At 38.4% G+C, this 24639-nt stretch overlaps 1 protein-coding gene across 2 annotated transcripts; it reads left to right on the top strand.

Moving 5' to 3' along the window:
- Positions 1–3309: 3309 nt before the first annotated feature.
- Positions 3310–19722, top strand: LOC145327764 (histone-lysine N-methyltransferase SETD7-like). Of its 2 annotated transcripts, XM_080171320.1 has the most exons (14): positions 3310–3389; positions 3828–3901; positions 5172–5211; positions 5916–6072; positions 6356–6399; positions 6732–6856; positions 8060–8183; positions 8959–9068; positions 9485–9527; positions 17226–17310; positions 17863–17932; positions 18852–18896; positions 19163–19215; positions 19516–19722. In XM_080171320.1, exons 1-14 carry the CDS (start codon positions 3335–3337, stop codon positions 19664–19666), a joined length of 1176 nt encoding a protein of 391 aa, XP_080027446.1. In that variant the 5' UTR covers positions 3310–3334; the 3' UTR covers positions 19667–19722. The 2 variants fall into 2 exon arrangements, with proteins under 2 accessions (XP_080027446.1, XP_080027447.1); XM_080171321.1 differs by lacking the exon at positions 17863–17932.
- Positions 19723–24639: the final 4917 nt, after the last annotated feature.

Below are 24639 nucleotides of genomic sequence, written 5' to 3' on the forward strand. Positions count from 1 at the left end.
CTATATATATATATTTTTTTTTACATTACCATCACCAAAGGGTTAATGATGATGATTACAATTTTAGTTTAACCCTTTACAGTCGGGCCCCTAGCCGCACCTTAATTGGTCGGGGGGGGGGGGGCGTTCAACGCCCCCCCTAATTATCTCAGTTCCTATTAGAGCTAGAGGGCTAAATTTTTTTGTGCAAGTCCCTTGTTTGATAATGAATTTCCGACCTTTTATAAGTCTAAGTCAATTTTCGCTTCCTTCACCCTTTTATTTAGCAACCTTTGTTTTTAGGTCTTTTTTTACTTAAAAATTTCAAACGGCTATAATTTTCTTATTTTTGAAGCTAGAAGAAAATTTTTTTTCCAGAAAATGTTTAACTTTATGTAAATTTTACATTTGAAATATCAAAATATAAATTTCAGCGGCCGCAGCTGTACTTGGCAGCTGCCAGCCGCCGCAGTCGGCGGTCGGCGGGAAAACGGCGGCGGATCTTCATTAAATTTTAATACGTTACGTAGACATGTCAGAAAAGCTTAAGTTTCAAATTTGAAGTCTCTAAGTCAAAAATTGTGGCCACAGGAGACTTTTAAAGATTTCTGGAGACCTGGAGGATCAGGACCTGCAGGATCATACCTGGAACCTGAAAGTGACTTGAACACCTGTATTTCATATAAGGATGTACTACTAGAGGATTTTTTTAGTATTTTGGTATGATAAAATGCTTTGTTTTAGTCAAAAAACAAATTTGCTCTTTACCTGGATATACCTGCCAGGTTTGCTGGCATCTTGTGCCCGCCAGGATGGAGATATTCAAAAAATTCCAACTCTCAGTTATGTGTCATACCCATACTTAAAAAGTCAAGCAGTTTGGGCTCTTTATCTTTCACACACAGAAAATGAGATAGAAAAAACCGGATGGGGGGGCGTTCAACGCCCCCCCCCCGACCGTTAAGGGTTAATATTTGAACACACAAAGTGTCGCCACAATCGAATTCTTTTAAAACAGAGTTTTCTTAAATTTATTATATTATAAATTTAAATTTTCTTTTTTATGATTAGAAATTAAATACATTGATATAAGGTAAATAGCAACATGAAATTAAAAAAAGGAATTTATTTTTAATAAAGTAAAATAATGGGTCTTATCGTTCTGAGCAATGAGAGTTTATTATGGATTATTGGAGCACTATGAGTTTTAAACAAATATTCCTTGGAAAACTTGAGCTCGTTTATAGACATTTATTTCCTATATAGATCTGACATGGATCTTGAAGCAATTAAGCAGGCCGTTTTGTACATGTTAAAAATTGGAAGATTTCATTAAATAAAAGTTATCGCAAATATACTTAGTAAATAAAAAATAAATCAATCTTTAATTAAATTATTTAGTGACAAATAAGATAAACAAATTAATATTCATCAGAGTGATAAAAGAGGCAATGCATTGTAATAGTTATTAATCAAATTTTATTATTGACAGCTTTCATCGGATATAAAAATGAAAAAATATAAGATTAAGATCATCCCCGAAAGGACGAAGTCCCAGGCCTTTATTTTAATGTTCGTGAAAGTTTGCTTAATTCGATGCTATACATGATTTTTCAGTATGGTTGGGAACCGGTTCTAATACAGCGGATATTAATCGATTTTATAGCCTTAGTGGAATAGTTATTTTTCGCATCGTATTAAAAACAGCTTTTTAATCTTATGATTGTTCATTTTTATTTTTATATCCATAGAAAGCTGGATATAATGCGATGCTAGACATAGTTTTTTCGTATGGATGAAAACCGGTTCTTATCCACCGGATTCAAATGAGTACGAGAAAAGAATTTCTAATAGTTTAAGTAGTTTAGAAACACAATAATATTCTGCGCCTGTTTGCTCCAATAGTCCGATATAGGGGCAACTTGGTTACCATAAATAGGGTAAAGATATATGTATCCAATTATTCCTGATTTTTAGTACTCATTCTGTGTCTGTTTGTCAGCCCTTCCGTCAGTCCATCCGTAACGCTATTTTTGCGGCTAAAGATAAAGTGTATGATTTACTTTGTCCGTCAGTCTGTCGGTCAGGCATAAAAAGATATTACAAAAATTTATTTCTGAAAGATTTCTTGATTTCTATGAATTATTGCATATTTATCTTCTCAATAATTCATCTTGTATGTTTGTCTTTCCATGATTGTTATTTAACGTTTTTAGGTCCTTTTTTACTTAAAAATTTCAAAAGGCTGTCATTTTCTTATTTTTGAAGCTAGAAAAACAATTTTTTCAGAAAATGTTTATCTTTATGTAAATTTTATATTAGAAATCTAAAACAAAAATTTCGACACCTGCGGCTGTACTTGGCAGCTGCCTTCCGCCGCAGTCGGCGGAAAACGGCGGCGGATCTTCATGAAATTTTATTACTTTATGTAGACACATATTAAGTTTAAAAATTGAAGTCTCTAAGTCAAAAATTGCGGTCACAGGAGGCTTTTAAAGATTTCTAGAGACCTGGAGGATCAGGACCTGCCGGATCATACATGGAACCTGAAATTGACTTGAACACCTAAATTTTATATAAGCGTTTACTACTAGAGGATATTTTAGTATTTTGGTAAGATAGAAAGCTTTGTTTAAGTCAAAACAATATATTTGTTCTTTACCTAGATGACCATGTCAGGTTTGTTGGCATCCTGTGCCCTCCAGGATGGAGATATTCCAAAAATTCCAACTTTCGGTTATGTGTCATACCCATATTAAACAATTCACTGGGTTATAGCCCTCTATCTTTTACACACAGAAAATGAGATAGAAAATAGATAGGGTTAATCAATTTTGTTATTTGTTGCTTTAGAATTCTGTTACTTGTATATTTTCACAACCAATGTGAGGGAATAAAAGAAAGCTTTGAATGCCAAACAATAAAAAACACCAACCCAAAACAAGAAAGATTTTAGGTAAATAAATAAGACCCAAAACGGTCATAACATGCAAAGATGCAATGAAAAGATTAAGATACTAAAATATTAACAAAGATGACAATATCATAAGTAAAGAATTACAAAAAATAAACAACTGGAAAAAGTGAATTATCAAGCACACGTTGAATGGTATTAAGAAAAAGAAAAGGAAAAAAAGGACATAAAAATATGAAAAAAAATAATGTTAATAATTAAATCACAAAGTCTATTTAAACAGTAACTATTTAATTGCAATTCTACGCTATTTAATGGAATTTCAAACATTGGTGCCATCCCGTGTGTGTTCAAAATTTAAATCTATTCTTAACTATAACTATAACTATATAACCAATTTGTATTTTGTATAGGAAATTTTTTGAAGATTGGAAGCACAAAATGAAAGAAATTGACGTATCTAAGTTTGACTTATTAAACAATGACGTGAAATTAGGTAATTTTGTAAAACTTTTTTAGCCGACAGGCCTTCTGAAAATTAGATTGTTAATAAAATGAAAAAGAATAGATGTATATAATCTAGATGACTTGACTACCTAGCCCAAGTGGTGGAGACCCATTTCTTTTGGTAGCAACTTGCTTTCTGTTCTTTGTAGGAACTTTGCTTTGTTTATATTTAAGAATTAGATCAATCTTCAAAAATAAATCAATACAAAATCGGGACAGGGTCCCCACCTTAAATATAGCTCATTCCACCTCTATTCTTTCATATTAACGATACACAACTGGTCTTTTATATAAGATTTTACTATCCCAATGAGCCTCTACCTTAGAATCCACTTTGTCTCTCAGACTTTTAATTTCTCCGCTAATAAGATAATTGTGATTTTTAGAGCCTTTTAAGTGAATCAGATCAATAAAAATAATTATTTAGGTAAAGACAGTTTCAATAAGTCATGCTTTTTACGCCAATGCTTCTCTAACCTTTCAAATTTAAATATGTATAAGGTAAATATATTTTTTTATAGAAAAATAAGACTTAGATATTCTTTATTAGTTTTTTCTTGCATCGTATTATAAACGGCTTTCCGCGGATATAGAATGTACAATTATGAGATTAAAGGGACTGTGAACGTAAATTTTTCTCATCTTAATATCAAATATTAACATTATCTCATTCATAATATCTCACAGATAGAGCAAAACGCGCTTTTGTTTGCTTAAAAAACGGCTTTTTCCGACGATTTTTATAAGGTACGGGGAAAGGAAGAAATTTTCCGTATTATATAAAATGTGCATTAAATTGCTTTTTTCTCCCATTATAGCTAAAATTAAACTTTTTCACATAGTTCTAGATTTTTCCTAACAGTTAAGCTGACTTTTAACATAATCCTTGCTTTAATCCAATGTATAGTTACTTAGAAATTGATAAAATAAGCAATATTTTTTTATTGAAAACCAAATACAATAACAAAGCCAGAAACAGGTTTTTTATTAGTATCCAATTAACTTTAAATGGCCTATCTCTCGCCCACCTTTAATTACAAATTTGTAAATAATAAAGACGCAATATTTCTTTATAAACAGTCTGATAAAAGTGTAAACTAATTCTCCAAAGTGGGTTATTTATTGTTCAACACAATAAAAAAGGATATTATTATCTTATATAACCTATGAGATTCAACCCTTTGTAAACAGTAAGGTATTTTTTTGTCAATAATACGAATTTAAAATATGTCTTTATTACCTAATTACTACGTTATAAAAAAACGAATTGGCAATTTTATAGCATAAAATAAATCCTTAACAGTAAGTAAATTGTTTCAACTATATATGACAAGTTAAATATCCCTACAAACATTATAAGAAACAAAAACGTTCAGATTTTCCCTGTTTTTTCCTTTTTCCCTCTCAGAAAACCATAAAATCAAGGCATTATTTCTGGATATTTTTGTGAATAGGACATTTTTGGTTGATCAGTGTAGTGAAATGTGCTTAGTAAATGTTAAGATTTGATAATCAGATGAGAAATTTTTACGTTCCCACTCCCTTTAAAACTAGTTTTTTTTAGCCCCGAGGTGCCGAAGGCACGGGCTAAAAAAACTGATTTTAATCTTATGATTGTACATTCCTATATTCGTAGAAAACTGGGTATAATACGATGCTAGACATAGTTTTTTCGTATTTATGAGAACCGGTTCCTATCCACCGGATTTGAATAAATACGAGAAAAAAAATTACTTAAATTATATGATAAAAAGTAAAATCTGATTTTCAGAGCAATGGAAACTATACATTTAATCTACTTCCTGGAAATGGTAAACATAAGTTGTTTTATGCACATTCAATGATTTTTTTTATATTTCTTGATTTGATAATTATTATTATATTTTAAAGTTAGTATGTTTTTCAACCTATATTTTAAAAAACAAGGATGACAACATCCATAAAAGCGAAGCACTGAAACTGTAGGACAAACGGACATTAACACTTGAATAGTACCTGAACTGAATAATCAGAATTTAAAAGTATTAGAGTCGAAGCAAAATTGTAAGTAAATATGTTGAAAAACTGCTTGAAGCAGGATAATGTTTATGGACATACTTACATTTTTGGACTTGATTATAGAGTTGCTTCGCTTATAATATTGTTCTTTGTTGTCCCAGGAATCAATATACCAAAAATCAGATCAAACGGATAATTAGAACACTTGAAAATTTGTTGTTAAAAAAGTAGAAAAATCAACATGTTTAAAATGGACGTACGGACATTCTGGTAATGATTATAGAGTTGCTACGCTTTCTAAATCGTACCCAACTACTACAGGAATCATCATGCAAAGTTTGAAATCGATAGGACAATTCTAACATGCCTAAATTAACGAATAAAAGCTATCTATCTCGGACGGACGTACGGACGGACGGACGGTTGGACGGACGTACGGACGGACGTACGGACGGACCGACCCTAATTATAGAAAAGCTTCGCTTTTAAAAATTACACTATTTATTATTATTTTCAGTCTGTTTTGATAAACTTGAAATAGAAATGATTCAAGTAAATGGAACCTATGATGGCGAATCAATAGTAAACGGAATAGTTGAAATAAAAAATGAAGACAATATAGTGCAGGCACCTGTTACAGATAGTTGCATCAATGGACTGTTAAGAGTGTTCAGGTAGAAATTTAGGTTTTCAAATTGAAAAAAATGACGTCATATAATACAAATGACCAATGATAGGCAATTCACAGACTAAATTAACAATGGAAAGCCAGTATACATTTTAATTGGCTAATGGTATGCCAGTATGACATAATTGTTATAGGCACTATAAAAAGCTTTCTAATTTATTATCATTAGTTATTATATATGGCTTTTTTGATATATTTTGATATCCGCGGATTAGCTGTCTATATTACGATGCGCTAAATATCTATTACTGCTGAAATGTAATTAAAAGGTGTAAATTTGGAGCATGCGCAACAGAAAATGGCAAAATATCAGGTTTTTGATTAATTATATTACAAAATCTGATTATTTTAGAAATTACAAAACATTGAATATGATAATATTTTACAAAACTAGTTGACAATTAAAGATATAACCAGGGTTCGGCAGCCGCGCCTCAGCCACGCATAAGCCTCAGTTTTAAACCTGCTTGTGAGCAGAAAAAGAATTTTCAGAAAGAAGGATTTTCTGCTAAAGAGTAACTTTATACATCCAGCTGAATTTTATAGTGATAAAATTCCATTTCACTGAGGCTTACACGCGGCATACGCGCGGCTGACGATCCCTGGATATAACCAACTATCATTCTTTGATTTATTATAATTTAGAAACCCCATCATATCTTGATGAGTTAACATTTTACAGTGAAGATTCCCCAGATCCAAATATATTTTCTTGGTGGTTTCCATGGGGTGGTGGAGCTATTTACTGCACAACTAATAAAAACAGACAGGTTGATCAATACAATTATTGTCAATTAAACATAAGCTGTTCTTGATTATAATGGTAATTGTTCAACATGCAACAGGTATTATGTACAGGGTGCGTCACATAAATCGGGACATTTTTTAAACGGCCATAGCGCAAAAACTACTTGACCAATCATGACGTTTGACTCCACTATAGAAAGCTTAGCTAATGACCTTTTAACACAAAAAAATCTTTGGACAAAGTTGGAAGTGTACATCGAGCTGGCCGCGCATATGTTCAACAAGGCAGATTCCAAATGCGCCGATGGTTCAATCTGGGTTCTCGAGTAGGGCCCACTAAATCTAATCTCAGCCAATCTGTAGGTGAGGTAGAGTTATGCAACTTGCTGGGGATACTGTTAGATACATGAGTAAGACACTAGAAAAGACTAGAGCTCTCTATATGAAATGGCTTGGCCGTAGTACTCCAGTAAAGTGGAACGTGGCAGATTTTGAGATGTCAAAAACGTCAAAATTCGTGAAAATTCATGAAAATTTCTCGGTTCTCGATATCAGAGACCCATATGGAACTTTAAAATTCATTTTAGACTATGGGTTGCGTTGACAACCCTATCTGAAACTTCATGCCATTTCCAAAAAGGTAAAGAACGTCTTTCTAGCTCAAAGCTCAACTGTGGTCCTAATGAGAGCCTCCGTTTCTAAGGGCAGCTTGAAAGTTGTTTGAAATTGGATTCTGCGGTTACTCATGATTTTAAGGAAATGTGGCCTCCCAGCAGCCCGATCTTAATTCAATGGACTTTTGGGCCTGGGGCTACTTTGAATCATGCACCAATTGACGTGCCCATACCACAAAGACCTCCCTCATTGCCACTATCAAGGAGAACTACGCCAGCTTGGACAGGTACATTTTGACCTGGACTTGCCGGCGGTTGAGGAGGCGGGTAGAGGCGGTGATTGAGGCTGGCGGCGATTAAATTGAATAATCTACTAGTCATATACCTATTTTGCTTCCAAGTTTTTTAAAATTCAATACTATCTTTAAAATTGACGATTTTATGTTCATTTCTTTAAAAATTACAAAATGTCCCGATTTATGTGACGCACCCTGTATATGATTTTGAGTGATAAAACAGTAATCAATACAAATCAATTGAATTTTCTTTTTAAATACTGCTTTTAAATTTAGCATTTTGTTTTAAAAGTCAATACAAAAAATAAAATTTTAGGCTGAAGGAAAAGAGTGCATATTTTTGTATCCAGATATTGAAGTTGGTATAGTAGGCCAGTGGAGGCATGGAATAATGGTGACTGGGCAACCAGCCAGACTCAAAGGTTTTTCCATTGCATCAGGTAATACATTAGTATGTATAATAGGATCTACTGCAGTTCACGGTAAAATATTGCTGGTAACGAATATTGCCAAAAATCTATGAATTTTAAAGGCTGCTAGCTGCCAAACGGCTGAACGTACAGATCATACCTGCACACCATTTTAAGCGGTATAAGAAGGCCTACAAATAATCTGAAATAGCCAAGATCCAATGATGCACAGGGAAAGCTTCACTGAAGAAAAAACGCGTAAAATAGGCCTTTTTCACGCATTTCTCTGCACTGCGAGATAATTATGCATTATTGATTTATGGCTATTCATGATTATTTGTAGGCCTTCTTATGCTGCTTAAAACAGTGTGCGGGCATGATCTGTACTGTCAGCCGTTTGGCAGCTAGCAGCCTTTAAAATTCATAGATTTTTGCCAATATTCGTAACCAGCAATATTTTACCGTGAACTGCAGTAGATCCGTATAATATTGTGGCATCTTTAAACGAGAAGCTTTTTTATAATTAGGGTTGGTCCTTCCTTACAAATTTACTTACCATTTTGTTTAGATTTAACATCTATATTCTGCTTATTTAGTTCTGACACTCTACAAGATTTAATGTTTGTTTGTTCCTCTGTATCACAGTATTAAGATGTTACTTACAATTAAAAATTATGTTTGATTTTCTAGGTTAAAAATTAAAAAATTATTAACAAAAAAGATCGTAAATGACAACTATAGAGAGCACATTCTAGATCTGATTATCTTTACACAATAAACAAAACTCTAAGTTGATAAATTGTAGGTATGCTGAAGCCTGAAATGGAGATGATGCAGGATAAGCCACATTATACTTTCTTCCAATCCAATTCAACATCAATAACTCCTGATCTAATGCTAACAGACATTTATGAGGTATTTATTTATCATATCGTATTAGAGACAGCTTTCCAAGGATATTAAGATTAAAACCATATTTGTTAGCCCAGAGGGGACAAAAGCCCTGGCTAACAAGACTTTGTGATTTTATTTTATTGTTCATGGAAAATTGTCTGTAATACGATGCTGTATATGATTTTTCAGTATGGCTGAGAACTGGTTCTAATCCACTGCACCGGATACAATCGGTTTCGAAGCCATACTGTAAAATAATTCAGGATTTTTATTACTTTATCATTGGAGTTTGTTTCCTCCCTATTAAATAATTTTCATTTACTAACTCGTAACAATCTAAAGATGTATGATTTTTATGCTTTATCAATTCTAACTAATATATCTTTTTTGATTGGTCCATTACTTTGATGATGTTAAATATTTCTTCCTGTCTTTAGGATTTGCACATTGAGGTTAGACCTTCTAAAATCCCAGATGCAGGTATGCTTGTATTTATTTATTAATTAACAGCGGCTATGTCCCTAGAGCCCTCTTGTGGCACTTTAGATGTTCATTTTTGTCGAGGAACATGCTAATGTGGTATCCGCCGAGGATAAATGGCAGACACCGGAGTTCAATTAGATTACGGCAGTGTGACAGACGTGGACACCTTACTATAGAGAAGCTACGCTTCTCTAGCATTTACTAGATAATGATCAACATCTATTTCAGTTGTCACTTTATTGAAGGTTTAAAAGATACTAAAGCTATATACAACAAACAATAATTACATGGATAGGAATAAATAATCATAACATAAAAGCATCATAATACATATACAATGGTCAGTTTGGGCAATAATGATCCCCCATCCCTGAAAAGGGTGGGGGAGAATTAAGAATACAGTTAACCATAATAAACATGACAGATTCAATCATTAATTTTAAGCATAGGGAGGGGGTCATTGACCCTCCACCGAACCCTAGATCAGGGGTGCCATAGGCATGGCTCACGGTTGCCGAATACCACAACTCTCCCCTCGGAAGGCTGGGAGATGATTTCCCTACCAGACTTCCGACAGTGGTTGAGGCCTTCGGTCCGCTCCTTAGGGCTAAGATATATATACAAACGATAATGATTCAATGGAATCCTAGTGGTGAGTGTCTTCTTAGGGTTGATGGGCTCCCAATGTGGGATAGAAGGCAGAGGCTGGCTTGGGTTGGACACGTTGGTCAGCGCCGGCAGGTATCAGGTTTGCTGGTGGCACAGTTGTTGCTGGAACGGTCAGCAGTGGGGCCTGCTGGTTGTTGTTGGCAGCGGCTGGGGCGCTGGCTGCCAGGTTGTTCGTCTGAGCAGCGGCCTGTCCTCCTGAGGGGCCGCGGGGTCTGCCAGAGGGCGGTCCTGGCCTACCTGGGCGGTCATGCCCGCTGTCAGTTGATTTCATAGACACCATTTCCTCGGCTGCTTCCCTGCCGATGGGAATGGCATCCCAGTCCACTGAAAAGTCCCGGGACTTGGCATGGTTGAGCCTGGCTCTAGCCAGCGCTTTCCTATACAAAGCTGGATGGTACAGGAACACTTGTGATATCGCATTCAGGGCTGCCCGGACTCCTCCTTGTGCTGCTGCCAGGGAAATGATGGTTAGGTCCCCCAGCAGTTTGAGGATCAACAACAGCAAACACAGTATGGCTGCGCCATCTCCCCACTCGTGGATGGCTTGTCTAAATCCAGCCCAGACATCCAGGGCTGCCTCTCCTTCCTCCGCCAGTCGGTCAATGTTGTAGGACACTATCCCATGGTCTCCTGTGGCCGAACAGCTGCCTTGCTGAACGCAGGAGCCATAGGATAGGCCGGTCAGCATGGCACTCTTGTATGCTGGGAACGCCAGCAGTTGTTGCCAGTCGTTCAACTCAGCCTGCGAATACAAGCCACCTGAACTGAAGTCATCTAAGGGCTCTGTCAACAATTGCTTAGGCGTATCCAGCGGGGGTGGCCTTTTCTTGGGAGCGGGGGTTAACTCTATCCAGCCTTCCTCCGCGTGCACAGTCAGGGGGTATGTGGAGGAGCAGGGAATCTTGGTGGCGTGTTCACTATATACCCGTGTCACAGCGTCTACAAAACCTGTGGGCTCTACTGGCACTTTGTCCCAACACTCCTTGTGTTCGCGGACAACGTATTTATGGCGTTGGCAGGTCAGCTGCAGCAGGATGTCTCCCCTCAGTACCGAGAACGTGCTCCCCTGGACACGCACCGGGTGGGCCGGGTCTAGTTGCTGGAGCTTCCAGCAGTTGGCCGCTACTTCTTCTGCTTCGGTGCTTTTCATGCGCGTTTCCAGGGTAAACCCAATATAACCTGCATGTATTTGGGCTTGAAGGGGAACGTCAACATCCCTGGCCGACACTCTGGGCAGCGCAGCTGCGGCTGGGTCAGCTGCCACGAACAACGCTGGATGGTTTGTGGCATGGGCCTCGAAGTCGCAGCTCACAATCGAGGTGGGGTTGGTCATGTTGATGAAAAACTGGGCCTGATGGTCAACCAGATATGCATCCATCACCAGGCTGGGCTGGAGGCTGCGGATCAGCCTCAAGGGGCAATCTCTTCCCAGGTGGTCCCACACGTAGGTTGCTTCCCCAGTGATGCAGGACAGCTCAGAATGGGGACACTCTAGGGTCAGGTGGTCAGACTGGGACTCCACCCGTCCATCCTCCACCACATAGGTCTCCTCCTTGACCAGCAGCCGTCGCTCCTGGAGCACTAATTCGTTGCGGTATAGCTGGCCCTCGAAGTGGACGTCCTCCCCTTCACAACCCACCCCCTCGGGGCTGTTGACGAGGGCGCCCACCATATCGATGGTGAAGAACAGGGGATGGTTCAGCTGGAACGTCAGTGGCTGGGTCTTGCCTGGCAACGTGTAGACTCGGTTCCTGGCCAGGTCTCGGCACGCTTCTGGGTCTATCTTGGTTGGCCTCATGAGGGTGGGGACCGAGGTCACCTTGAGGTGACCCCATACTCCACACCTGAATGTCCACTGGGACACGGTGAGCTGACAACTGTACCCAGTGGTTTCCCTCACCTTGACTTGCTGCAGGACGTGTACTTCATGGCCCAGGGGCACCTCCTGGTGTAGGGGCTCCGTGTTACACATCTTTTCTTTATTGTAGGATGTGACATGGGTGGGGTTGGCACAGTCCCATCCCACCAGGACGTAGCTGGTTGTAGGCCACACGGCTGCCAGCAGGAGGCCCCACAGGACCATCCACCAATGGGAGAGGCTTCCAGGCAACCATCTTCCTCGTACACGCGGCTGGGGATCTTCAGCTCTGGTCACGGCTGCTTCTTGGGACTGGACACGGCTGGGCTGCTCCTGGCTAGATACAAGTTTCCATTGAGCGTTATCTGTATGCGGACGGGGCACCCCGATACCCTCCCCAATGACAGACTGGCAAGCGACTGGCACTTGCCTGGGTGTCGGCTCCCCTAGCCCCAAGTGCTCCCTTCCCTTGTCCAAAGCATGCCCAGTGGCATGGGGCTGAAGTGCATGTGGCACAGGCTCGCCCTTACTCACTTCCCTCCCCTGCCCTAGGAACTCAGGTGCATGTGGCACAGGCAAGTCCTTATTTTCCCGAATTTCAATCTCCCCAGCCTCTGGTGCAGGGGGCACAGGCAAGGCTGGGTTTTTACAATATCTTGGATACAACACATTTAACAAATTCAACTTATCCTGATGTTGAGCAGCTGGGTTCCCTTGGCTGGCAGGGGGCTCTGGATGGCATGTAGCTGGGCTCTCCCTGCAGGCTGGTGGCGCTGGCTGACTGGGGGTGACGGGTGTCACCCCTTCCTCTGGGACCGCTGGCTCGTTCCAGGACTCAGGTCTCTTGGTGGCGGCGACGGTTGTCGCCCCAGACATCAGGTTGGAGGCTGGCTCGTTCCAGGATCCAGGTATCTCGGTGGCGGCGACGGTTGTCGCCCCAGGCACCAGGTGGGAGGCGCTGGATAGCACCCCCCCATCATCCCAGGTGGTGACGCCGGGTGGCGTCCCATACATCGATGCAGAGGCGCTGGCTAGCACCTCCTGCCTCTCTCGTTCGGCGGCTGCCAGGGCCTCCCCGTACACTGTCTCAGGGACGCTGGGCAGCGCCCCTCCACTCTTGCTGGGTAGGCTCAGTCGGGCCGGTTCCATCATGTTGAGGCTAAAGTGCTGGGGCCTCAGAATCTCTGGCTCGGCGACATTGTTGGGTTGTATCAGCTCTGGCCCCAGATGGTTGAGGCTGAAGCCTAGGCCAACCCGGTTGGGTTCAGCCGCGCCGCCCAGTACGTTGATCCTAGCTGGGACAGTCCCAAACTGCGGCATCCCATCGGCTCGGTCCACAGCTTTGGGCACGGCTGCTTGCTGCGGGGGTGCTGGGGGCGCGCCCCCTTCCATGTGGGCCACTCTGCTGGGCTTCCCTGGAGGGGCGCCCTTTTCGTCGGTGCGCCTGCGGCTGGCTACCTGGGCCCAGTCAGCTCTGCAGTCGGCCGCCGTGTGACCGTCATAGTGACAACGCTCACACTTGGCAGAACGGTCACGGCGTGGCTGGGTACGTCTCTCCTCTAGGCTAACTTCCACAGGCGTTGGGCAGTCTCGAGCTCGGTGGCCTCTCCCCTGGCAGCGGAAGCAGCGTCCTGGAACCTTGTCATCTGGAGCGACCTTCCCCATCTGGTGGAGACCCGGAGCCAAGGCGCCAATCTCCATTGGCTCCGACTCATCATACTGGGGCAACTGGATGCTGGCGGATCCAGTCAGCCCGTCGGTAGAGTCCACTAGGCACACACCTTCCTTCAGTTGCTTTGTGATCATGGTGACGGTAAACATGGCCTTACGAGTGTACTCAGGTACACTCGTAATTTCATGACCCATCATGATGCGTTTTACATTGGCGTTACAAATTCCACGATTTAATTCGTCCACCAACAACTCAAGATCCTCATGGCTATAGGCGTCCCGATACAGGGCACATTTAGTGGATATGTACGCCTGTATCGGTTCTGTCGAGTGTTGCTTGTAATCCCTAAACGCTTGTTTAAGCGTTTGGGATTCAAAAGCAGGACGAAATAACATTTCACACTCGGCCTTGACCTGCTCGTAGGTCAAGGCTTGGCCTGCCTCGCCAAACAGATGAGATGCCATTTCCGCCGCTTGCCCTACCAGTGACAGTAGGAGGGCGTTGCGGCGGTTGAGGGAATCATGAGGTGGCACGCGGTAAGCCGCCCATGACATCTCGAGTCTGCGGATATGTGACGACCAGGATTGCTTGGGCGGCCCTCTATACTCCGGCAGATTGCTCAGCATCAGCTTGCGGTACTCGGCTGGGGCCGGCTGAGGGTCATCCTGGAGCCATCCTGGGGCTTGGTCACCTCCTGGGGCTTGCGGCTGGTCCATTGGGTCAACGGTTCAACGGCGGGGCACAAAGTTATACAGTACTAAAATGAATGGTTTGTCACTTGAGGCTTTCTAGCCTAACAGCCAACACTGTTTGTATCACTAGGTTGGTAGTTTAGTTGCAAAGATATAACTTAGCTGTACTTATCACTAGTTAGGTGCTGAGGTTGTAGGGTAGGCTGGTAGGGATAGATAGATGTTGAGGGTCTGAACTGCTGTCAGGAACTGATTGGGTTTTCCTTTATCACACTAGAGCTAGAAGGAGAGCAGCTTGTAATTCTTTATTTGCTAAAAATACCCCTGTTAAATGCTATGGAGTAGCTCCGCTCCGGTGTGTGTGTGTGTGTGTGCGTGTGTGTGCGTGAAATCTCCTGTCCTTGCAACGCGCGTCCGCACCGTCAAATCCGCGCACACGGGGAAAACGCGCTCTCACCCCTCAACTCGCTCTCTCATTGGTCCGCTTCGTCCGTTGAATTTATGATATTTTCCGCACTCTGTTGCGCTACCCGTGAATGGCGCTCTGTGTGTCCGATCGCTAGCCCCACACTACAGACGGACTTAGTCTAGTGTGGGTAGGAAGGGGGAAGCGCGTGAGGGGACGGGGGTAACTCCGTCCGTTTCCCCTGTGAGGGAGGGAGGTAACTGGGTGCTGGTGTAATAGTGCCTTTTCTTCTTAATCCTAGGCTTATCTATTATATCACCCTGATTGTATTTGCCTTCAATGGAGAGGGGCTCCTCCCTTTCCCTTGGAATAAGGGGTGTATTGTTGTTGTGCTGTGGGCTTGAGGTGTTTTGATTGTATATCAGGGTCTTTATTATATTACATCTAGCTTCTATTTTTGTCCTTATCACAATTGCATAACAGATTTGTTTACCAACTCTGTTCTATTTTTAGCTGTTATCACAATACACAATAAATCCAAGCCTGTTCTATTCTTAGATTTATCACAACACAACAATTTGTTTGCCAAACTTTGCTCATAAATCTATTGTTTAGCCATCACACCAGGGTGGTAATCCCTGCAATGTAACATAATATCTGTTTTTCTGGATGGGTGGCTGCGTTGTAGCCTCTCAGGATACTTGGAGTTGACGTAGTTTTTCTCTGTTCTGGTGCACTACACTCGTATGTTGGCTCGCAGCTTGCAGCTATGTGGCATGTTTCAGCCTATCGGCGGCAGGGAATGTCCCGTCCTGCTAGCGCCGCTGATCCAAATCCGGCTGATGGCGGCAGGGAATGTCCCGTCCTGCTAGCGCCACTGGTTCGGATCCTGCTATTTCTTGCAGTAAAGTTGGCCTATTTCCAGCCGTTTACACTTATTTGGCTTGTTTCAGCCGGTCCGCAGGCCTGTTTCAGCCCTTTGAGCGCTCAATTCTCCGTTAGATATCGGCGCTGCTCGCGGTTATTCGTCAAATTTTGCTGTCTCGCTTCCACAACTGCCGGATGCAGAGTTAAACTTTGCTGTCCAGGGTGGGTAATTCAGGTTGCTTGCGTCAGTTTTGCCAGATTCACTGCTGGGAGTACCTTAGCCTCAGATGCGCGTCTGCTCTACACTTGTGGTTCGCCGTAATCTCACACAGCTGTCACCAAAAGTTGTGGTATCCGCCGAGGATAAATGGCAGACACCGGAGTTCAATTAGATTACGGCAGTGTGACAGACGTGGACACCTTACTATAGAGAAGCTACGCTTCTCTAGCATTTACTAGATAATGATCAACATCTATTTCAGTTGTCACTTTATTGAAGGTTTAAAAGATACTAAAGCTATATACAACAAACAATAATTACATGGATAGGAATAAATAATCATAACATAAAAGCATCATAATACATATACAATGGTCAGTTTGGGCAATAATGATCCCCCATCCCTGAAAAGGGTGGGGGAGAATTAAGAATACAGTTAACCATAATAAACATGACAGATTCAATCATTAATTTTAAGCATAGGGAGGGGGTCGCTAGACCCCTTCCCCAGGACTCGGGGGAGGGCCATTGACCCTCCACCGAACCCTAGATCAGGGGTGCCATAGGCATGGCTCACGGTTGCCGAATATCACACTAACAGCTAACATTCTCAAGGGATATACCGCGTTCAAATTCCAGCACAAATGTCGTCTTCTGTATAAGTTTTTGGGGATTTAATCACGTAGGACAACTCAAACATGAAGGGTAACTAAATACCGATACAATTTTATTTCAAATATCTAATTTGAGAAAGCCTTTGGTACAGACAGACAGACCAATAAACATCCTGTTACTTTATCTTGTGGATATTTAAGTTTTTTTCCTTGTGTTATTTAGTACCCTTAGGAAAACAACATTATTGTAACAAAATAGAAATAATTTTCTAGTGTTGCTTTGAAACTGATCATTTTTATTTTTTCATTCGTGGGAACTTGTCTACAATAGGATAAATACATTATTTTTCAGTATGGCTCAAAACTGGTTATAATCCAGCGGATATTAATCGGTTTTAAAAGCCATTCTAGAATAGTTATTTCTCGCATCGTATTATAAACAGCTTTCCGCAGATATAGAATGTACAATTATGAGATTAAAATCAGTTTTTTTAGCCCCGAGGTGCCAAAGTCACAGGTTAAAAAAACTAATTTTAATCTTATGATTGTACATTTTTATATTCGTAGAAAGCTGGATATAATACGATGCTAGACATAATTTTTTCGTATGATTGAGAACCGGTTCCTATCCACCGTATTCGAATGAATACGAGAAAAAGACTTCAATGAGAATTTTTTTACCTTATATACTTATTAGGAGAAGGCATCTTTGCTAAAACAAGTTTCAAAAAGAAAGAGATAATAGCATATTATAATGGATTCATTAATGATGAAAATGACAGGTATTGTAGTTAAAACTATGTATAAGTACATACTAGCTGAAAGAAAATAGGAATTAAGTAAGTTTCAAAAGATTGGTAAAGTGTATTTGCTTCATTATACACTCCCATATTTTGATATACATTTTAAGAATATCAAAATTACTAAATATGCTGTTCTTTTATAAATTTAAACAAACAGATTGTATATGAGATTGACATTTTTTTAGATATCAGAATTTTTGTATTATTTTTCATATTTTTCTACATAGATTTTTAGGTAATATTATCTATGTATGGATATGAAATATTGAATAATTATAATTAAAAAAAAAACAGTCTTAATAAAAGGAAGCCTACAAGATATACACCGCTTAAACTGCTGAAAGACTGCCTCAAGTAGACTAAATACCCGAAGCCTTCAGCGTTAATAAAAAGATGGTTATATGCATTTAGAAATTACATTTTGGGTATATGCAAATTTTGAAAATTGATAGAAATAAAATTACGTCAGTTAGTTGTGGCATTTAGATGGGTGTAATTCTTGCAGGCTTCCTTTAAGCAATAAAATTTCAGTTTAGCCAATGCATGTTCCTCTGTTGCGAGTGTAAAAACCTCGGACAATAAGCTACTCTATGTACCACAGGTAATACCATTTATAATATAAAGTAGCTTGATGTCTGTCTGTCTATTTGTTTGCCTGTTCCTCTGTTGCGAGTATGGATACCTAGGAAAATAAGTTACTCTATGTGCCACTATTATCACACTTCTGTTAATTATTTGACGTGTCTTTGTTAACTATTTTTTTTAAATCTAGCTTTTCCATAATTAGGGTCGGTCAGTCCGTCCGTAACGGTTAGCTTTTTTCATTTAAAGGTTAGCTTTTCTCATTAATCTAAAAATGTTAGAATTGTCTTATTGATTTCAGCTTTGAATTATGATTTCTATAACACGATTTAGAAAGCGTTGCAACTCTATAATCATTACAAGAATGTCCGTACATTCATTTAAAACATGTTGATTCTTAACCTCTTCGACAACATTTGTTTTCAGTGATACATAATCCCATTCATCTGATTTTTGGAATACTCACTCCAATGTCATCAGCGTTGTATCTCTATAATCAAGTCCTAAAAATGTAAGCATGTACACAAACAGTATCCTATAATTAAGCAGTTTTTCAACATATTTATATACATTTATATTCTCATCACCGGGTATCTAACACTCTGCAGTTGTTAATGTTCGTTTGTCCTACTGTTCAAGAGCTTCGCCTTTATGGATGTTGTCATCCTTGTTATTTTAAAGAAAGGGATTCTTAAAATAAACTTTAACTTACTTTTATGATAGCAATAACATACCATAATAACTATTGCAGGCAACCAACCTTTTGATTGCACGACCTTCGTCTGCCAAAGCATTCCCCCTAATCTAAAAAGCAATGTCTTGTATAGCAGAAGTAGGTAAAAAAATGTATCGTCTTCAGAAATGATGTGATTTTGGCCGAGATTAGACTAAATATTTTGATTCTCCGGAGGGCTTAACAATGAGTTTCTGTATTTTAGATTTATCAAAGTAGGGAAACTTATAAAGCATCATCGGGACACAAGGTATGGCTTCCAAACCGATTATAATCAGCTGGAGTTGAGACGGTTCTTTCCATACTGAAAAATAATGTATTGTATGGTATTATAAATAATGTACATGCATGATAAAAAAACATAATAATTGTATCAGTTTTGTTAGCACGGCCCTTCGGCCCGTCGTGGCTAACAAACCTACTAAAACAGAAAATACTAACAAAATTTGAATGAATGAATATGTATTTTGAATCTGCATGAAATAGGATTACATTTATTTTTATTTTCTTTTTAAGACTAATCATGGACAAAATGCAAATGCATTTTTAAGAGATTGTGAAAATCCAAGGTAAAAATATAACCTTGAAAAAAACAAAAATATATATTTATGTTTATTACATATTATATTTTATAATTACTAGCGGCTACGCCCCTAGTGGTCTCTAGTTTTAAACATTTTTTTGGTGGGGGGGGGATTTTTTATAGAGGCGATTTATTTTGGGATGTTGGTGGTATCCTCCTCAAAAATAGTTATAAACATGTCCTATAAGAAGCTATCTGTACAGGAGAACCATATCGGATCAGTGGTTTGCGAGATCCTTTGGTACACACACACAGGATAAATTATAATGAGACTCATTTATCTTAGGTTTGGTGAAATAATGTGTGTCTTTGCCGATAGGGATATTGAAGCTGAAGAAGAAATATTAATTAACTATGGATATTTCGACTCTAAACAGACAAGTAATATCCAGTACAAAGATTACAGCCAGCTTTTTTTCAAAGCAGTAAGCATTTAGATATTGTAATCCAATAAATCTAAACCACGCAATAAATAGAGTTTAAATAAGATAAAGTGACTTTCAACCATTATGTATAAACGTGGGTATACCTAGCAAGTATTTCAAAAACTGTAGGTTGGATTTAGGACATACGTGCATATGAACCTCATTTATCTGTCAGTTCGTTCATACACTAAGCGGGGTTGGGGTAGGGTAAAAAGGGGTTGGATTGGGAGTATCGTTGTTTCAGCCATCTGCGAGCATCACCTTATCAGAGTACATGAAAATCTAGCGCAACATCTAAGTAATAATATATGGATTCTTTAAAATAGTGTTGTAAGAATATATAGTTTTGTTCAGTTTTTAAGGTGATTATATTTATACTAAAACACAACCACCCCCCCCCCCCAGAAAATGATACCAAAATGTTTTTTTTTCAAAAAAAATTTCGCTTGAATGAGAATTCAAATTATTGGTTGAAAACTTTAAAACCAATAAAAATTCCTCTAAATCCATCTAATTCAAATTGTTTAAGCTTTAAAATTTTTATCTTTCCATCATTTTAAAAAGCTATTTCATTATTAGAATGCTTTAAATTGCACTACATGTTGTGAAAACATATTTTATTCTTCATATGATTTCATCTCAACTACAAATGGCTGAATTATCAGGGAGTAAGGGAGGGGACAATGGATCGAATATTCAATTTTTAGGAGTCTCAGACTTTGGGGACTGGCTTAATGAGAATGTGCAAGAATTTAGCAGTTTCTGACTGAGTTTGGGGACTTGCGCATGAAATGACGCTACTCGTTATGTATGCTTTGAATATTGCAGACGGGGAGAAGGGATAAGGGAAGTAGGGGCAAGGGAAATAAACACTCGTTGTGTTAGTTTGAAATGTAGCAGACGGGGAGAAGGGAGAAGGGAGGTGGGGGCAAGGGGCAAGGGAAATAAACAGAATAAAAAGGGGCAGTCATATTCTTGCTAGCAGCTGGCCGGCCAATAATCTTTTAATATAAAAATCACACCAAAAAACCTCAATATATTTCATCAAAAACAAGTTGTGATTTCACTTTACATGACGCTATGGAAATCTATTCAATTAACAATCCCTTTATAATTTCCTACAAATTTATTGGATTAAACTGGATTTCATGCCCTTTCTTTGATAACTCTTATATTGAATTAATTGCCCATTGTCCCCTCCCTTACTCCCTGCTGAATTATAGTCCTTGCCATATTTTCTTATACAAGGTGCATTAACTTTCTAAAAATTAGATGGGTCAGAGTATACACAATAATCCCAATGGATGTAGAATATACGTGGATATAAACATGGAAAAAATTTCTTCAATTTAGGTTGCTATTTCCACTGTCATTTCGTTTAGTAGGAGGTGAGGGGATATAGCAAAGATGGTGAAAGAGGGAGAAAATTATAATAGCCTGCTATACATTTATGATATTATGGTGTAAGATCCATTGCAATCCCATCATGACAAATAAAAAATGTGTCTTTTGTACACGTGTAGAAAAAAAGTGTACAAAATGATTTCTAGCTGTGTCCTTCTTCACATAAAAGACATTCAACTGATTATTTTTTCACTTTTTAAAGCGAAGCTTCTATTAATTAGGGTCCTTTTATCTTTCGATCTACTAACGTCACTAAATTTAATATTGGCAGACAATGTCTTCTGGATAAACCCGTTACATGTATATAATTTTCAGAAGCAAATAGGGTATGTAAGAATCATCCATTAATTTTACACTTTGCAAGGTGATTCCGATAACAGTATGGTACAATTTAGAAAGAAGCGTATTGTGTTTGTAAATATTAAAAAAAACAGTCACTATGTATATTTTAAATGTTCGTTAGTCTTTCTTATTTGTTGAGCTATATTTTTTGGAAGTTCTCAACTTTGTTTTTAGTCTGTACAACAACTAGTTAATGACGCAAGCTAATATATAAATAAGGTCAGTTTATCCGTCCGTCCCTCCGAGCAAATAAACAAAAGTTTTATTTTCTCAAAGGATGTATAAGATAGAGTTTTGATTTTTTTGTCTAGATTTCCCAAAATATATAGCATGTTTGACTATTTTATAACATTGAAAACGAACACAGTAAAAGTGTCGGACTGATTATGACGTAACAAAAAAAATTAGCCAATGAGTGGCCATTATTGACCAATGGTAAAATTTATAGCGGCCTCTCATTGGCTAATTTTTTTTGTTACGTCATAATCAGTCCGACACTTTTACTGTGTTCATTGAAAACCAGATAGCACCCTGACGGATTTTTAGCCTCTTACGAAATTTGCATAATCTAATATTTTTCATCTTTTAAGTGGTTAAGAAACGTTAAACTGCGATAAAGTAAAAGAAGAACATTTTTCTTTAACCTAATTTTTCATATATAAAAATTGAATAGTCATCCTTGTATTAATGATGATATTTTGAACAACAAATGTAAGAATAGGAAAAGTAAAAAAAAAAACAATTTTAGATTTAAAAAAAAATAATTGGTACCCTCTCTTAAAATAGATATAAACCTTCCCAAAACATATTGTAAACTATCCTGTAAAGGAAAACCATATTGGATCAGCGGTTAACGAGATCTTTCGGTACAAACAGACATATAGAGCCGATTTCAAATGCCGGATATTGAAGAAGCAAAAACAAATTTTCTTCATGAACTTATTATTTATTATCCTTATAACAAAGTAACTGGATGTTTGTCTGTCTATTTGTCTGTCTGTTTGTTTGTACCGAAAGATCTCGCTAACTGCTGAACCGATTGGGTTCTCCATAACAGGGTAGCTTTTCATAGGTCCCGGGAAGGTTTATAACTATTTGGGGGAGGGTACCACCACCCTCCCAAGAGAAATCGCCACTAGAAGAAATTACCCCTCCCCTAAACTAAAATTAAAAATGTGCTGGGGGCACCCCCTCTAAAAAACAAACTCCCTCCCCCCAAAAATTTTTTTTTCCTTTTTCTTTTAAAATCTAGAGTAATAAATTAGGTTATCAAATTCGACTCTTCCCTCCTCAAGTGCCCCTAGAGGCCTCTAGGGGCGTAGCCACTAGTATTTTATAAAGTAACTAGCGGCTACGCCCCTAGAGACCTCCAGTGGCACTTTTTTTATTTAAAATATCTAATTACAGAAACAATTGGTTTATGTTTCGTTCAAGTCTCTTTTTCGGGAGGGGTATTTTTTTTGCTAGGGGCGATTTCTCCTGTTAGGGTTGTGGTACCCTCCCCCAAAATAGTTATAAACCTTCCTGGGGCTTATGAGAAGCTACCCTGTTAAGGAGAACCCGATCGGTTCAGCGGTTAGCGAGATCCTTCGGTACAAACATACAAACACACAACACACACAGACACACAAACACACAAACATCCTGTTACTTTATTATAAGGATAAGGATTTTTTCTTGTCTGTAGCCTAAGACTGGATTGATTTCTCCATTTTAGTGAAGCTTTAAATAAGGATGGTTTTAGGTAATTATTTTAAGATTCAAGTCATGGTATTGTTTTTGGCTTTTTTATTCACATCCCTTTCCCTTAATTGTGAAGCCTCTAGATGCATAACCAAAAACTAAAGTTAATATTTCAGAAATATATTTTTATTGTCCAATTTAGTAAAGAATAAAAATATCGCATCGTATTATAGACAGCTTTCCGAGGATATTCACACCCAAATTACGTGTTATTTGGATCAGGTGCAATTCACATAAAAATATTCTTGCGATCAATTATCTTCAAACTTTAAAGGCTGCTAGCGGCCAAACTTCTAAACACAAGATTTTTTTATACACCCAAATACACAGACATCCAGTTTATTTCATATAAGGTTGGATATAATAATTCCTTATAAATTCCTTTTGTGTGACTTTTTCCCTGGTGTTCCGTTCTGAATAATCCTTCCATTTTACTTGAAATGATAAAAGTTGAAAATTTAAATGGGAGGTATAAATCTTATGAATCAAGACATGAATAAAGATAACTTTTTATCTGTGGATACAGTGTTAGGACAATGAAAGCTAAAATTTAAAAAAAAGTAAAGTTAGAAATGTATGTTTGGAAGTATAACACCAAACATAAAAACTCTCCAAAAAAGCAAATCTCAAAAAATCAGACAAACGGAGATTTAAAAATGTACAAGAAAAACTCATTTAATATTTATGAATTCTTAAAAGTCTGAACAATATGAATCTGTACCAAAATTACTAAAGTAGAATATTCTGCGTTAATAAAATTTTACTTATTAATATTGAAATTTATGATTTTAATTTATTTACTAAGTCGCATTTACTCTGTATATCATTTTACAACTCCTTGTTTCTCTGTTTGATAAATACTGAACTAATTAAGTTTTCCTTTTTAGGGAAGCTTCACACATTTCTCCGGATTGCTTTTAGGCTATTTTCTTTTTACATTAAGGAATTAGAATAATTTTAGGCTATTTCCTTACCTTTTGATCACAGAGCCCTTACATGCTATTCTAGGGCGTGTCAAAGGTTATACAATATACATCCACCCCCATGACAATGCTAGGATGTTATCAATATTTAGGCAAAAACCAGGGGCTGTTATTAAACGTTACATTAATTACATATTTTTTGTTGCTGTATTTTCATACAAATGTTTAATTTCATCACGCAACCTTTCCTTTTAGTGAAAACACAATTTGACAAATGGTAAAAATCTCATAAAAAGTAACAGCATCTGTGAATTTCTGTTTTTTTTTGTGAATTATTGATTGGTTGGATCATAAAATTAAATGTTCTAATATTTCAACTATTAATTGTAATATACAGAAGGGGCAATTTATGTATCGCCATTGGCGATGTGCATCAATTTATCGGTCATTGTCTTATCCCTTTAGATCCCTGGGTAAAATTGTAAAAATTCTGTTGACTTAGGACCGGGACAATTCTGAAAACTTTTAATCAAATCAATTACAACAAAAACTTTCTGATTATTGTATTCATCT

The sequence above is a fragment of the Acartia tonsa genome, chromosome 9 (assembly GCF_053477335.1).
Source record: "Acartia tonsa isolate MP-2025a chromosome 9, ASM5347733v1, whole genome shotgun sequence".
Lineage (NCBI taxonomy): Eukaryota > Metazoa > Arthropoda > Copepoda > Calanoida > Acartiidae > Acartia > Acartia tonsa.